This window comes from Jaculus jaculus, chromosome 5, assembly GCF_020740685.1.
Source record: "Jaculus jaculus isolate mJacJac1 chromosome 5, mJacJac1.mat.Y.cur, whole genome shotgun sequence".
In the NCBI taxonomy this organism is placed as follows: Eukaryota; Metazoa; Chordata; class Mammalia; order Rodentia; family Dipodidae; genus Jaculus; species Jaculus jaculus.
The window spans coordinates 99,660,404-99,674,913 of record NC_059106.1 but is presented as its reverse complement, the minus strand read 5'-3'; the positions used below and the strand labels follow the sequence as shown (position 1 = coordinate 99,674,913).

Here is a 14,510-nt window from a genome sequence, read left to right as displayed (position 1 = left end):
GAATCTTCATCTCACATACAGTAAATTCAGTACCTAGATAAACCAGTCTTTCTACATACCGTCATGATTTCATCATCACTTACCTGTATATAGTCACCAAAAGTTGGAGGATAAGCCATGCACTTCTCCAGTGTGTGCTGGGGTTCACTTCCCTGAGAGATCACATCCAGAATGCTGCCTGCGATTCCAGTCTTAGGTACAGTGGTTTTACTAGAAGCTGCTAGAGACAAAACCAACAGAATTTAGGCAGCTCATTACAAATTACAAACAGTATAAAACTCATTGACTTAGCATATTTCAAATGGAACACAATTGAAGTTTGCCAATATACATATATTTCCTTAGGTAAAGTTATATGCAATACAAGATATTGCCTCATTCATTTGGACCAACTGAAAACAGAAGCTTGCCATGTGGATAAAATAATTATGATGGGACTAGAGAGATGGCTTAGCAGTTAAGGCACTTGCCTGCAAAGCCTAAGGACCCATGTTCAACTCCCCAGGTCCCATGTAAGCCAGATGCACACAGTGACACAAATGTGCAAGGTCATACATGTGCACAAGGTGGCACATGCATCTGGAGTTCAAATTGTAGTGGCTGGAGCCCCTGGCATGCCAATTCTGTCTTTCTCTTGCATAAAAAAATCCCAGTCTATTGGGTTTACCTCAAAAAAAAAATTATGGGAACATTTAAAATTTACAGACATAGTTTTTTTATTTTTGCCTTACTGAGAATTCCGATGACCTCATGCATGCTAGGCAAGTACTCTACCTCAGAGCTATATCTGAAGCCCCATATACATAGAGTTCTAAAGCAGCAAGGCATATAAAATACAAATTCTAGCCAGGCATGGTGGCGCACACCTTTAATCCCAGGACTCAGGAGGCAGAGGTAGGAGGATCATCATGAGTTCGAGGCCACCCTGAGACTACATAGTAAATTCCAGGTCAGCCTGAGCTAAAGTGAAACCCTACCTCAAAAAACCAATCCCCTCCAAAATATGTATATGTATTTCCTTGTTAATGTAACAATCATAACTTTTAGATGAGATCAATATAGACCCAATATATTAGAAACATATTTAACTTTTCTCTGGCTTTAGGAAAATTATAAAATAATATTTGGGCTCAAGAGGATACTTCATAAAATACCAATGATGTATATTAAAATTGACATTCATGGGCTGGAGAGAGAGATCAGTAGCTAAGGTGCTTGCCTGCAATGCCTAAAGACCCGGGTTTGATTCCCCAGTACCCACATAAAGCCAGATGCACAAAGTGGTGGTGCATGCATTTGGAGTTCCTTTGCAGTGGCTAGAGGCCCTGGCACACTCATATTCTCCTCCCTCCCTCTCTCTTTCTCTCCTTGCAAATAGATAAAATAAATGACAGTCACCTTTAATCTTTTTTTCTTTCAATTTTATTCTCTTTTTAATGTTTTATTCAGGTATTTATTTGATGGAGAGAATGAATATGGGCATCCAGGTCCTCCTGCCACTGCAGACTCCAGACATATGCACCACTTTGAACATCTGGCTTTATGTGGGTACTTGGGAATTGAACCCAGGCTGTCAGGCTTTGCAGGCAAGTACCTTTAACTGCTGAGTGATCACTACCCTCAAGCCTATGCTTTTATTTATTTATTTTTTTTTGAGGTAGAGTCTCACTCTAGCTCAGGCTGACCTGGAACTCACATTATAGTCTCAGGCTGGCCTCGAACTCATAGCGATCCTCCTACCCCTGCCTCCTGAGTGCTGAGATTAGAGGCGTGCACTTTGATGCCTGACTACAGCATTTTTTTTTTGTTGTGTTTTTTGAATCCCATTCTTAAGTAACAGTTTAGAATGTATTTCCCCAGCTTTATGCATTTACAAAGTCAAATACATGCTTGTAAGAATATATCACTTTTTGTAACACAAATGGAATCATTTTATGGGTATATTTGCTTTTTCACATAAAATGTTGGTTCAGGGCTAGAGAGGTGGCTTAGCAGTTAAAACATTTTCCTGTGAAGCCTAAGAACTCATGTTTGATTTTCCAGGGCCCACATAAGCCAAATGCAGTGATGCAAGCACATAAGGGGTGCACGTGCCTGGAGTTAGAATGCAGTGGCTGAAGGCACTGGTACACCAATTCTCCCTCCCTCCCTCTCTCTCTGTCTCTCACATAAAAGGTTGTTGGAGATGATGAAGTATTTATTTAACCAATCCTGTGCTGCACATATAATATTCTTTTGGCTCTCACTATTGACATTTTTAGGATTATACTTGAATGAATGTTGGAATCACACTAATTGAAGGCCTAACTGGTGACATTTCTTCTGATGAGTAATCATATATTATGGGGGAATCTGAATATGTAGTGAATATTAGAATAGTGGTTATATAGGGACTGGAAGGAACTATAGCACTTCCAAATAACTTACTGCCTTCATCAACATCAATGATATTTCAATAATTGAATAAAACAGTTCTGCTATCAATTAAAATACTATTATAAAATGTTTTCTTTCAAAATGCATGTTTATTCCATGTTTTAATTTTCATTAACTTTTTGTGAATATAAAGATAGGTTAGGATTTAATTTGGTCAAGAGGTATGTGCCCACTAAGTTAAAACAAAAGTAAAACTTATTACAGAAAGTTTTCAGTTTAACTCCACAGTGTTAATGTAGCATCTTCACTTACATGACAGGCACACACTGGGTAATACACTTGCCAAATTCAGATATGGATTTTTACTGAGTCGAATTTCTTTTGGTGGTTCTCCCAGGAGTGAAGTCTGGTTCTTGGAGGCAGTCTAGTCATCAACCAGAAAAGATGGGATACTTAATAAGGATAAAAATAAGGAATATTGAACTGTATCAAAAGTAAAACACATGCCATGTATGAAACTGTTACAATGGAATCTTTAATTTTGTACAATTAATATATGCTTATTTTTAAACTTTAACAAGTAAAATGCATAAAGAATACAGAAAGCTTAATTTTTGATTTATGGATCCTGATCTTTGATGTTGTAAACTTAGGAAATATTTGTGGTTGCTAATTAAAATTACTAAATTTCACCTATTATGCTTTTTCAGCTTTGTAAAAGACAGGGAGATGGTTATAGGTGCTTGCTTGCAAAACCTGCCGGCTCTGGTTCTATTACCTAGCACCCACATAAAGCCAGGTGCACAAAGTGGCAAGTGTATCTGGAGTTTGTTTGCAGTGGCATGGGGCACATCCATACATATTCTCTCTCAAAAATATAAATAAATATAAATATAAATAAAACAGGGCTAGAGATGGCTTAGCAGTTAAGGCACTTGTCTGCGAAGCCTAATGTCCCAGGTTCTACTCTCCAGATCCCATGTAGGCAAGACACACAAAGGTGAGGCAAACGCAAGGTTGCACATGCCCACTAGGTAGCACAAGCATCTGGAGTTTGACTTCAGTAGCTGAGGCCCTGGTATGCCAATTCTCTCTCTAAAAATGATAATTAAAAAAGGAAAAATATTAAAACTAAAAAAAAGAATAAAAAATGCTTGGTGGGAGGGCATTCATACCTGGTAATAAAACATAGTCTTAAGCCTATGGCTTAGACATTCATCAACCCTACAGGGAAGCTTCAACTGTTCTCTGGCCTAAAGGAGAGCATACACCTACCAAAAAGACTTCTAAATGTCTCTGTTTATTCCCTTTTAACAAAAGACTTAGAATAAATATTGGCAAGGGTGTGGGGAAAGAGAAACCCTTATCTACTGCTGGTGGGAAGGAAACTAGTACAGTCATATGGAAATCAGCATGGAGTTCTCTAAAAAATTAAACATATAACTTCCACATGATCCAGCCATACCACTCCTGGCCATTTACCATAAGGACTCATATTCTGCTGTAGAGATAACTTGTACATCCTTGTTTATTGCCACTCTCATTACAACAGCTAAGAAATAGAACCAGCCTGGATGCCCATGAACAGAGGAAGGGATAATGAAAATGTAGTACACATACACAATGGAATTCTACTCAGTGGTATGGAAAGATGAGATTTGTAGGAAAATGGAGAACCTGTAAAGAATTAAGAGAGCTGGAGAGATGCTCAGCACTTAAGGCACATGCTTCCAAAGCCCAACAACCTGGGTTTGATTCCCTAGTGCCAACATATAGCCAAATGCACAAAGTCTGGAGTTCATTTGCACTGGCTGGAGTCCCTGGTGTGCTCATTCTCTGTCTTCCCTCCCCCCCCCTCTCTCTCTGCTTACAAAAATAAGAATGATATTAAGAGAAATGACCCAAACTCAGAAAGACAAAAATTCTATGTTCTCTTTCATATGCAGATCCTAGCTTATGATACCTATGTGCATGTATATCAAGGGAGACAAATGTGATAAAACCTAAAAGGCTAGAATGGGAACCATGAGTGGGCATAAAGAGATGACCAGGAACAGGATAGAAGAAGGGCGAAAGAGTACATGTGACAGGTAAACAGACGGAGGGAAGAGATAGAAGGGGGAGAGGAAGGGAAGAGGGAGTCAATTACAACAAATTGTATTTTAAAATGCCAGAATGATACCTAAAACTGTATGCTAACTAAAAAATTAACTTCTTTAAAAAAAAAAAGAAGAAAGCAGGACTTCCATTTAAGATGGCAGCATATGAACCACATCAAAGCAGCCTAGCGGAGAAAACAACAAAACAGCAAAATACACTCTTTTACTAAAAAGTGAGGTATTTAAGAAATTATCAATTGTAGCAGAGAAGTAAGAGAGATCCAGAGCATCTAGAGCCCACATAAGTCAGCAGAAGTGGCTCCAGCAGTGGTGGCTGCAGGTGCATGGGGCAACAGCACAAGGCTCAGCTTGAGCCACAGGAAAAGCCACATGAGGGGATTCTCCAATCACACCGGAGCTCCTCACAAACTCAAGAAACGTGAACAGAGGACTGTAGCGACCAACAGAGGAGCAACTCGTGAGGTAGAGAATCATGTGGACCAGTGGGAGAACTACAACCACCATCCACAACCACCCCTCCCTCATAACCAACAGAAGCACCAGAAAGCACCAGAGACCTGGGGAAGGGAGCTCACAGCACCCAGCACTGGTGACCAAAGCAGCGATCCAGCAACCCAGCCAGCCTACTTGAACCCACAGTGCACCAAAGAGGGACCCAAGCAGGAGCACAACATAACCAAGACCAAAATCATCCCAAAAGGTAACTGGGATTACACCAGGTCATTATTCACCGAATAAGCCTGGTATATAGGCTTGAATCAGAAGTGCTAATTGCACCTTCCATATCAGGATAAATTATATGTTAAATCTGATGGATGGTCAGATTTGCCATTCTTAAATAAGCTATATTTTGGGCTTGTAATTTGTTGCTTCCTGATTTATAGTGGCTTTATTTCCTCTTCTGTTATACATTAGGGAAGGGTCTCCTTTGGTCACAGGCTGACTTGCAACCCTCAACAGACCCGAAATCTTAGCCTCCTAGTTCACAGAATTAAGGTTATGGGACAACAGACATAACCTAAGGGACTATGACTTTATGTTAGAGAATTTGGTTGTCACAATACCTACTCTTGCATATATATCCTGTGCTGCTAGTTAAATTTTAGAACCTGCCTGTATTTTCTTCCACTCAGCCTACTTGAATACTTTCATAGAAGGCAAACCCAATATCAAGGGCCACTTTTATAGATACTCTGAGAGTCTTGAGAGCCACACCTAACACCTTAAGCTCCTACCCTGAAGATATATAACATCAGATTGATTGTCTAATTAGAAAATCCAAGCATTAAATTAATCCAAGATGCAAAAATATATACATTATAACAAAAAAAAACACCAAAAATCAAGACAATGTAAATCCACCAAAAAGCATTAATGCAACAATAATGACCTCCAGTGGATTTAGAGGAAATGCCTGAGAAAGATTTCAAAAGAATGACTATAAACATGCTCAAAGACGTCAAAGAGGAAATCAAAGGAATGAAAGAGGAAATCAAAGAAATCAAAGAAGACACAGAAAACCATTGTAATGAAATAAAGAGGTTAATACAAGACATAAATCAGAAAATAGAAATAATAAAGAAAAACCAGTCAGAATTACTAGCAATGAAGAATACAGTCAATGAAATAAAATAAACTCTGTAGAAAATCTCACCAGTAGAATGGATGAAGGAGAGGACAGGATATCTAAACTAGAAGATCAGGTAGCAGATCTAATAAAGTCCAACAAAGAGAAAGAAACTAATAGGAAAGTATGAATGGGAAATTCAAGATATTCAGGGCACTATGAAAAGATCAAACATAAGAATTCAGGATGTAGTAGAAGAAGAATTTCATTCCAAAGGCATAGTAGACATTTTCAACAAAATCATAGAAGAAAACATCCTCCAAATTGGGAAAGAGATATCAATGCAGTACAGGAATCTTTTAGAACACCAAACAGACAAAACCTGGAAAGAACCTCTCCTTGCCATATTATAATTAAACTACCAAACATACAAACCAAAGAAAATATATTGAATGCAGTTAGACAGAAAAATCAAGTTACATTTAAAGGTAAATCCATCAGGATTACAGCAGATTACTCAACACAAATTTAAAAGCCAGAAGAGCTTGGAGTGATGTATTCCAAGTTCTGCAAGATAACAACTGTCAAACAAAGTTACTTTTTCCTGCAAAGCTATACATTTCAAATAGAGAAATAAGGACATTCCATGACAAAAGCAGCTTACAGAAAATACTTGAAAGGATCCTCCACGCTGAAGAGAAAAAAAAAACACACATACAAGGAATGTGGAAAAAAACAAACCATACTCAAATACTACTTAATAAAGAAAGCAAATGTAAAACCGGAAGAACTACAAAAAATGGCAAAAATAAATACACATCTTTCAATAATATCTCTTAATACCAATGGCCTCAATGCCCCAAGCAAAAGACATATCTTTGCAGTCTGGGTTAAAAAGCAGGATCCTTCAATTTGTAGTCTCCAAGAAACCCACCTTTCTACAAAGGATGGACACTATCTTAGGGTAAAAGGTTGGAAAACAATGTTTCAAGCAAATGGGCCTAGAAAACAATTAGTTGTTGCTATCCTAATATCTGACAAGGTACACTTCAGTCCAACATTAGTTATGAAAGATAAGGAAAGTCACTTTATATTGATTAAGGGCACACTCCAACAAGAGGACATTATAATTCTAAACATATATGCACCTAACATGGGGGCTCCCAACTTCATCAAACAAACACTATTAGAACTAAGGTCACAGATAACACCAAACACAGTGGTAGTGGGTGACTTCAACACCCCACTCTCATCAATTGACAGGTCATCCTGGGAAAAAATAAACAGAGAGGCATCTGGACTAAATGAGGTCATAGAAGGAATGGACCTAACAGAAACATACAGGACATTTCATCCAAATGCTGCAGAATACACATTCTTTTCAGCAGCACATGGAACATTTTCTAAAATGGACCATATATTAGGACACAAAGCAAATCTTAACAAATACAGGAAAATTGAAATAATTCCTTGTATTCTGTCTGACCACAATGGGATCAAACTACGTGTCAATAGCAAGAAAAGCTATACAGCATACACAAAATCATGGAAACTAAACAATACAGTACTAAATGATGAGTGGGGTCAATGAAGAAATCAAGAAGGAAATAAAAAAAATTCAAACAATAATGAGAACACAACATACCAAAACCTTTGGGACACAATGAAGTCCTAAGAGGGAAATTTATAGCTTTCAGTGCCTATATTAAAAATTTACAAAGGTCTCAAGTAAACAACCTAATGCTTCACCTTAACCTTGGAAAAATATGAACAAGGCAAACTGAAAATCAGTAAGTGGGAAGAAATAATAAAGATTAGGGCAGAAATTAATGAAATGGAAACCAAGAAAACAATTCAGGGCTGGGTAGATGGCTTAGCAGTTAAGCGACTTGCTTATGAAGTCTAAGGACCCCGGTTTGACGCTCAATTCCCAGGACCCATGTTAACCAGATGCACAAGGGGCACACACATCTGAATTCAATTGCAGCGACTGGAGGCCCTGGTGTGCCCATTCTCTGTCCCTCTATCTGCCTTTCTCTCTGGGTCTGTCACTCTCAAATAAACAAATAAAAATAATTAAAAACAATCTGAAGAATCAATGAAAGAAAGAGTTGGTTCTTTGAAAGGATAAACAATATTGATAAACCCTTAACAAATCTGACCAAAAGAAAGAGAGAAGAGACACAAATGAATATAATTAGAGATGAAAAAGGCAGCATCACAACAGATACCAGAGAAATTCAGAAAATCACAGGGACATACTATAAAAACATACACTCTACTAAGTATGAAAATACAAAAGAAATGGATGATTTCCTTGATTTATATGACCCACTTAAGTTAAATCAAGACAAGATTAACCACTTAAATAGACCCATAACAAATATTGAGATCCAGGCAGTTATCAAAAATCTCCCAACTAAGCTGGGCGTGGTGGTGCATGCCTTTAATCCTAGCACTTGGGAAGCAGAGGTAGGAGGATCACCGTGAGTTAGAGGCCACCCTGAGAATGCATAGTGAATTCCAGGTCAGCCTGAGCTAGAGTGAGACCCTACCTTGAAAAACCAAAAAAAAAAAAAAAAAAAAATCTCTCAACTAAAAAAAGTACAGGCCCAGATGGATTCACTGCTGAATTTGACCACACCTTCAGGGAAGAACTAACATCACTGCTTCTTAAGATTTTCCATAGGGGGGAAAAAAAAAAGGAATCCTACCAAACTCCTTCTATGAAGTCAACACTACCCTGATACCAAAATCAGGAAAAGATAGAACAACAACAACAACAAAAAAAAAAATTACAGAGCAATCTCCCTCATGAACACAGATGCAAAAAATCTCAACAAACAGAATACAAGAAAATAATAGAAAGATTATTAACCCCAACCAAGTAGGCTTTATCCCAGAAACAAACAGAATACAAGAAAATAATAGAAAGATTATTAACCCCAACCAAGTAGGCTTTATCCCAGAAACAAACAGAATACAAGAAAATAATAGAAAGATTATTAACCCCAACCAAGTAGGCTTTATCCCAGAAATGCAGGGATGGTTCAACAAACGCAAGTTGATAAATGTAATACATTATATAAATGGTCTGCAGGACAAAAAATCACATGATCATCTCATTAGATGCAGAGAAAGCATTTGACAAAATCCAACATTCCTTCATGATAAAAGTCCTACAGAGACTGGAAATGGAAGGAACATATCTCAACATAATAAAGGCTATTTATGACAAGCCTACAGCCAACATATTACTAAATGGAGAAAAACTGGAAGCTTTTTCACTTAAAATCAGGAACAAGGCAAGGGTGTTCACTGTCCCCAATTTTATTTAATATAGTACTGGAAGTCTTAGCTATAGCAATAAGGCAAGAGATACACATAAAAGGGATACAAATTGGAATGAAAGAGATCAATATATCATTATTTGCAGAAGACATGATTCTATACATAAAGGACCCTAAAGACTCTACCAGCAAACTGATAAACCCCTACAGCCATGTAGCAGGATACAAAATAAATACATAGAAATTAGTAGCTTTCCTATATGCTAGCAACAAGCCCACAGAGGATGAAATGAGAGAATCACTCCCATTTAAAATTGCATAAAATAATAAAGTACCTTGGAATAAACCTTAGCAAGGAAGTAAAGGAACTCTACAATGAAAACTTTAAAACACTCAAGAAAGAAATGGCAGAAGACAGTAGGAAATGGAAAGACATCCCTTGTTCTTAGATGTGAAGAATCAATATTGTGGAAATGGCAATCTTACCAAAAGCAATCTACGCAATGCAATCTCCATCAAGATTCCAAGGGCATTCTTCACAGAAATAGAAAGAAAAAAAAAAACAATTCAAAAATTCATTTGGTAGCAAAAAAATTCTTGAATATCTAAAACAATATTGAGCAACAAAAATATGGCTAGTGGTCATACCTGATTTTAATCTGTACTACAGTGCCACAGTAATAAAAACAGTATGATACTGGCACAAAAGCAGACATGTAGATAAATGGAACAGAATAGAGGACCCAGATGTAAGTCTGGTTAGCTATAGCCACTTGATATTCAACAAAAATGCCAAAAATACTCATTGGGGGAAAAGACAGCCTCTTCAGCAAATGGGACTGGAAAACTGGATATGTACTTGTAGAAGGAAAAAATAAATTCTTCTGTCTATCCATGCACAAGAATTAAGTCCAAATGGATTAAAGACCTTACCATCAGACTCTGAAACTGCTAGAGGAAAAAGTAGGGGAAACTCGTAAACATACTGGTCTTGGCAGAGACTTTCTGAATATAACCCCAACTGCTCAGGCAATAAAACCACAGATAAACTGCTGGGACCTTGTGAAATTACAAAGATTTTATACTGCAAAGGACACTGTGAATAGAGCAAAGAGGCAACCTACAGAACGGGAAAAAATCTTTGCCAGCTATACATCTGATAGAGGATTAATATCTAGGATATACAAAGAACTCAAAAAATTAAATAATAAGAAATCAAACAAGCCAATTAATAAATGGACTATGGAAGTAAATAGAAAGTTCTCAAAAGAAGAAATACGGATGGCATATAAGCATCTAAAAAAAAATGTTCTGCATCCCTAGTCATCAGGGAAATGCAGATTAAAACTACGTTGAGATTCTATCTCACTCCTTTTAGACTGGCTACCATCATGAAAACAAATGACTATAAATGCTGGCAAGGATATAGAAAAAGAGGAACCCGACTTCCGGCCAAGATGGCAACTGCCTAGCTAAGCTGCAGATACCAGGGAAAGAAAGGCAAGAAATTAAGGGTTATCAGGGTCTTCTTGCCAGGGGGAGGGTACAGAGTGGGAGAAACAGGGAATCACAGATCCCCCCTCGGGTGGGTAGTCAACCCCACCCATACAGCTGCTGCGCCCCGCGCCCCAAGCGGCTGTGCTCCAATCGGGCGCCCGCCAGGCCGCTGCACTGACTCGGGGACCTCCGCCATTGTGCTCTGATCGCGTGTGTTGGCCTGCCACGCTGTGCTCAGTTCACACACCCACGGGGGCCACCTCTGCCATGATTAGGCAGCTGCCACACCCCCCGCTGCTGTGCTCCAATCGCTTGCCCACCAGTCAGCCTCTGCTGTGTATGATCCCATGCCCGCGTCAACTGTGCTGCACTACAATTGCACATGCAGCAGGCCCAGTCCCACAGCAAGAGCCACACAAGCCCACACTGAGTCACTAGCGCCAGCTCAGGTGCCATCCCCTACCTGTCCATCGCCACCCATTCCCCACTCCCCTGAGGTGGGAGAGCACAGACTTTTTGCAGGACCCAGTGTTCCCAGCCAGAGTTTGGGCAGCTTCAGGGCTTGCTACCTCAGTCCCCTTTCAAACTCGAAGGCAGGCAGCTTTGGTGCATTACTGGGTGAGAATTCAGGCAACTTTGGCACCCCTGTCAGGCAGTAGGTAGGCGGCTTTGGCAAGAGAGAGCAAAAACCCAGGCTGCTTGCAACTGCCCCAGGCTGCCTCGGATTCTCATTGAGCTATAGCCCAGGCTGCTCCACCCACCTACCTGCCCATACACTGACATGGGTAGATCACAGCGCAAAATAAATAACATGAAAAATAAAATGCAAGAAAATCCAGACAGATCACCCAGTCCAACAAGGATTACATCTAACCAAAACACAGAAGAGTGTTTAGGATCAGAACATCAAGTGGAAGCTATGAGCAATGCAACCCTGACCAACCTACTGCTAGAACTGGCAGGAAAGCTACAAAGGACAGATAATCATGTGGATGCTACCATCACTAAGCTAGAGCAATATGATAAGACACTGGAAGGAATTCAAAGAGAGCTAAGAGAGTTGAGGGAGAGTGAAAAAAAAGAGGACCTTAAAAATCAGCTGGCCACACTAAATGAAAACATAAAGAAATGCAAGGATGATTTCCAAGAATCATCAAGAAAATCAAAAAATGAGGTGAAGTAGTAGAAAATGCAAACTTAATTGAACAAGTTCAAAACTCGCTAGAGGCTCTAAAGAATAGAATCAGCGAAGTGGAAGATAGAAACTCTGATCTGGAAGACAGGATGGAATAAACAGTTCGAGAGTCCAAAAATTTCAGTAAGTTCAAAAGTTCCTGTGAACAGAACATGAGGGAATTGTGGGATACACTTAAACATCCTAATATCAGAATCATTGGAATACCAGAAGAAGAAGAATTTCAGACCAAAGGCATGGAGAACTTATTTAACACAATAATTGAAGAAAACTTCCCCTGTCTCTTAAAAGAAAGGCCCATCAAGATACAAGAAGCAAACAGAACTCCTAACTGACTATAACAAAGGAGAAACTCCCCAAGACATATTATCATTACGACTCTAAACATTGACACCAAAGAGAAAATCCTAAAAGCAGGTAGGAAAAAACAACACACCACTTTCAAAGGAAACTGCATCAGAATTACTTCAGACTTCTCAATAGAAACCCTGAAAGCTAGAAGGGCCTGGAATTAAGCTCTCCAAACTCTAAGAAACTATGGCTTCCAACCCAAACTACTCTACCCGGCAAAAGTCTCCCTTATAATAGATGGTGAAAGGAAAACTTTCCATGACAAAACTCAGCTTTACAATTATATGAACACAAAACCAAACCTACAGAAAGTATTCCAGGAAGTTCTCCACAGAGAAGAAACAAATAACCAAACACAAATGCCTACAAGAAGCAGATCACAACAACCAAATCCAGAGTAGACACAAAAATTTCAAATTCCATGAAAACACCAACACACCTCTACCACCACAACATGGCAGGGATCAAATCAAATCTCACAGTCATCACCCTAAATATTAATGGCCTTAATTCACCCATCAAGAGACACAAGCTAACAGGGTGGAGCAAGAAATTAGACACCTCAATCTGTTGCCTTCAAGAAACCCACCTTGCCACTAAAGATAGAAACCTCCTCAGGGTGAAAGGGTGGAAAACAATATTCCAAGCAAATGGGAATAAGAAACAAGCAGGTGTAGCTATATTAATATTGGATAAAATTGACTTCAAACCAAAAACAATCAAAGAAGACAAAGAAGGCTACTTCCTACTTATCAAGGGAACAATCCATCAAGAGGATATTACAATCATAAATCTGTATGCACCAAACACAGGGACACCACACTTCGTAAAACAAAACCTACTTGACAATAAAACAGAAATAACCACCAACACCATCATAGCTGGGGACTTCAACACACCATTATCAGTAATAGACAGATCATCCAAACAGAAACTCAACAGGGAAGTAAGAGAGCTCAACAAAACCATAGAACACTTAGACCTAACGGACATCTACAGAACTTTCCATCCCAAATCCATAGACTACACATTCTTCTCAGCAGCCCATGGAACAGTCTCTAAAATAGACCATGTAGAGGGTCACAAAGACTGCCTCCACATATTTAGGAAAATCAACATAATTCACTGCATGATATCAGATCAAAATGCTATATTCCTAGAAATCAACAACAAAAAACCCACCAAGAATCAAAACAGCAACGGGAAACTGAATAGCACACTCTTAAACAATAAATGGATAGTGGATGAAATAAAAAATGAAATTGCAAAATTCCTGGAATTGAATGACAATGAGAACACATCATAACAAAACTTATGGGACACAATGAAGGCAGTCCTCAGGGGAAAATGCATAGCACTCAATGCCTTCATAAAAAAGACAGAAAGATCCCAAATCAATAGCCTAACCATCCACCTAAAGGCTTTGGAAAAACAAGAAAAATCCAACCCAAAGAGCTCCAGAAGGAAAGAAATAATTAAAATCAGAGCAGAAATTAATGAATTGGAAACCAAGGAAACAATTAAGGCAATTGACAAAACAAAGAGCTGGTTCTTTGAAAAAAAAACAAGATTGACAAACCTTTGGCCAATTTGATCAAGCAAAAAAAGGAGAGACTCCAAATTAATAAAATTCAAAATGAAAAAGGAGCAATCACAACAGACATAAGTGAAATTGGCAGAATTATCAGGACTTATTTCAAAAACCTCTACTCAACAAAACTGGAAAATGTGGAGGAGATGGATAAATTCCTGGACGCATATCATCTACCAAAGCTAAACTCAGAGCAGTTTAATCACCTCAATGAACCCATCACACTCATGGAGATTGAAAAAGTAATAAAAAAAAAAAAACACCTCCCCAAAAAGAATTGTCCAGGACCAGATGGATTCCCAGCTGAATTTTATCAAACCTTCATGGAAGAACTCAAACCAATCTTTCTAAAACTGTGCCACACAATTGAAGAACAGGGAAAGCTACCCAACTCCTTCTATGAAGCTAGTATCACCCTAATCCCAAAACCAGGCAGAGATGCCACAAGAAAAGAAAACTACCGGCCTATTTCCCTAATGAACATAGATGCAAAGATCCTCAACAAAATATCACAAACCGAATC

At 38.7% G+C, this 14,510-nt stretch overlaps 1 protein-coding gene across 2 annotated transcripts in view; it reads right to left on the bottom strand.

Moving 5' to 3' along the window:
* Raver2 (ribonucleoprotein, PTB binding 2) overlaps positions 1 to 14,510 on the bottom strand; it is a 143,461-nt gene that overhangs the window by 13,188 nt on the left and 115,763 nt on the right. Inside the window, exons 10-11 of one of the 2 annotated variants that reach the window (XM_045150130.1) lie at positions 2,689 to 2,800; positions 84 to 220 (exon numbers count right to left, since the gene is read on the bottom strand). In XM_045150130.1, coding sequence (XP_045006065.1) covers positions 84 to 220; positions 2,689 to 2,800 — 249 coding nt within the window. The remainder of the gene's footprint in view (positions 1 to 83; positions 221 to 2,688; positions 2,801 to 14,510) is intronic. The other variant, XM_004663168.3, reaches the window with a different exon arrangement.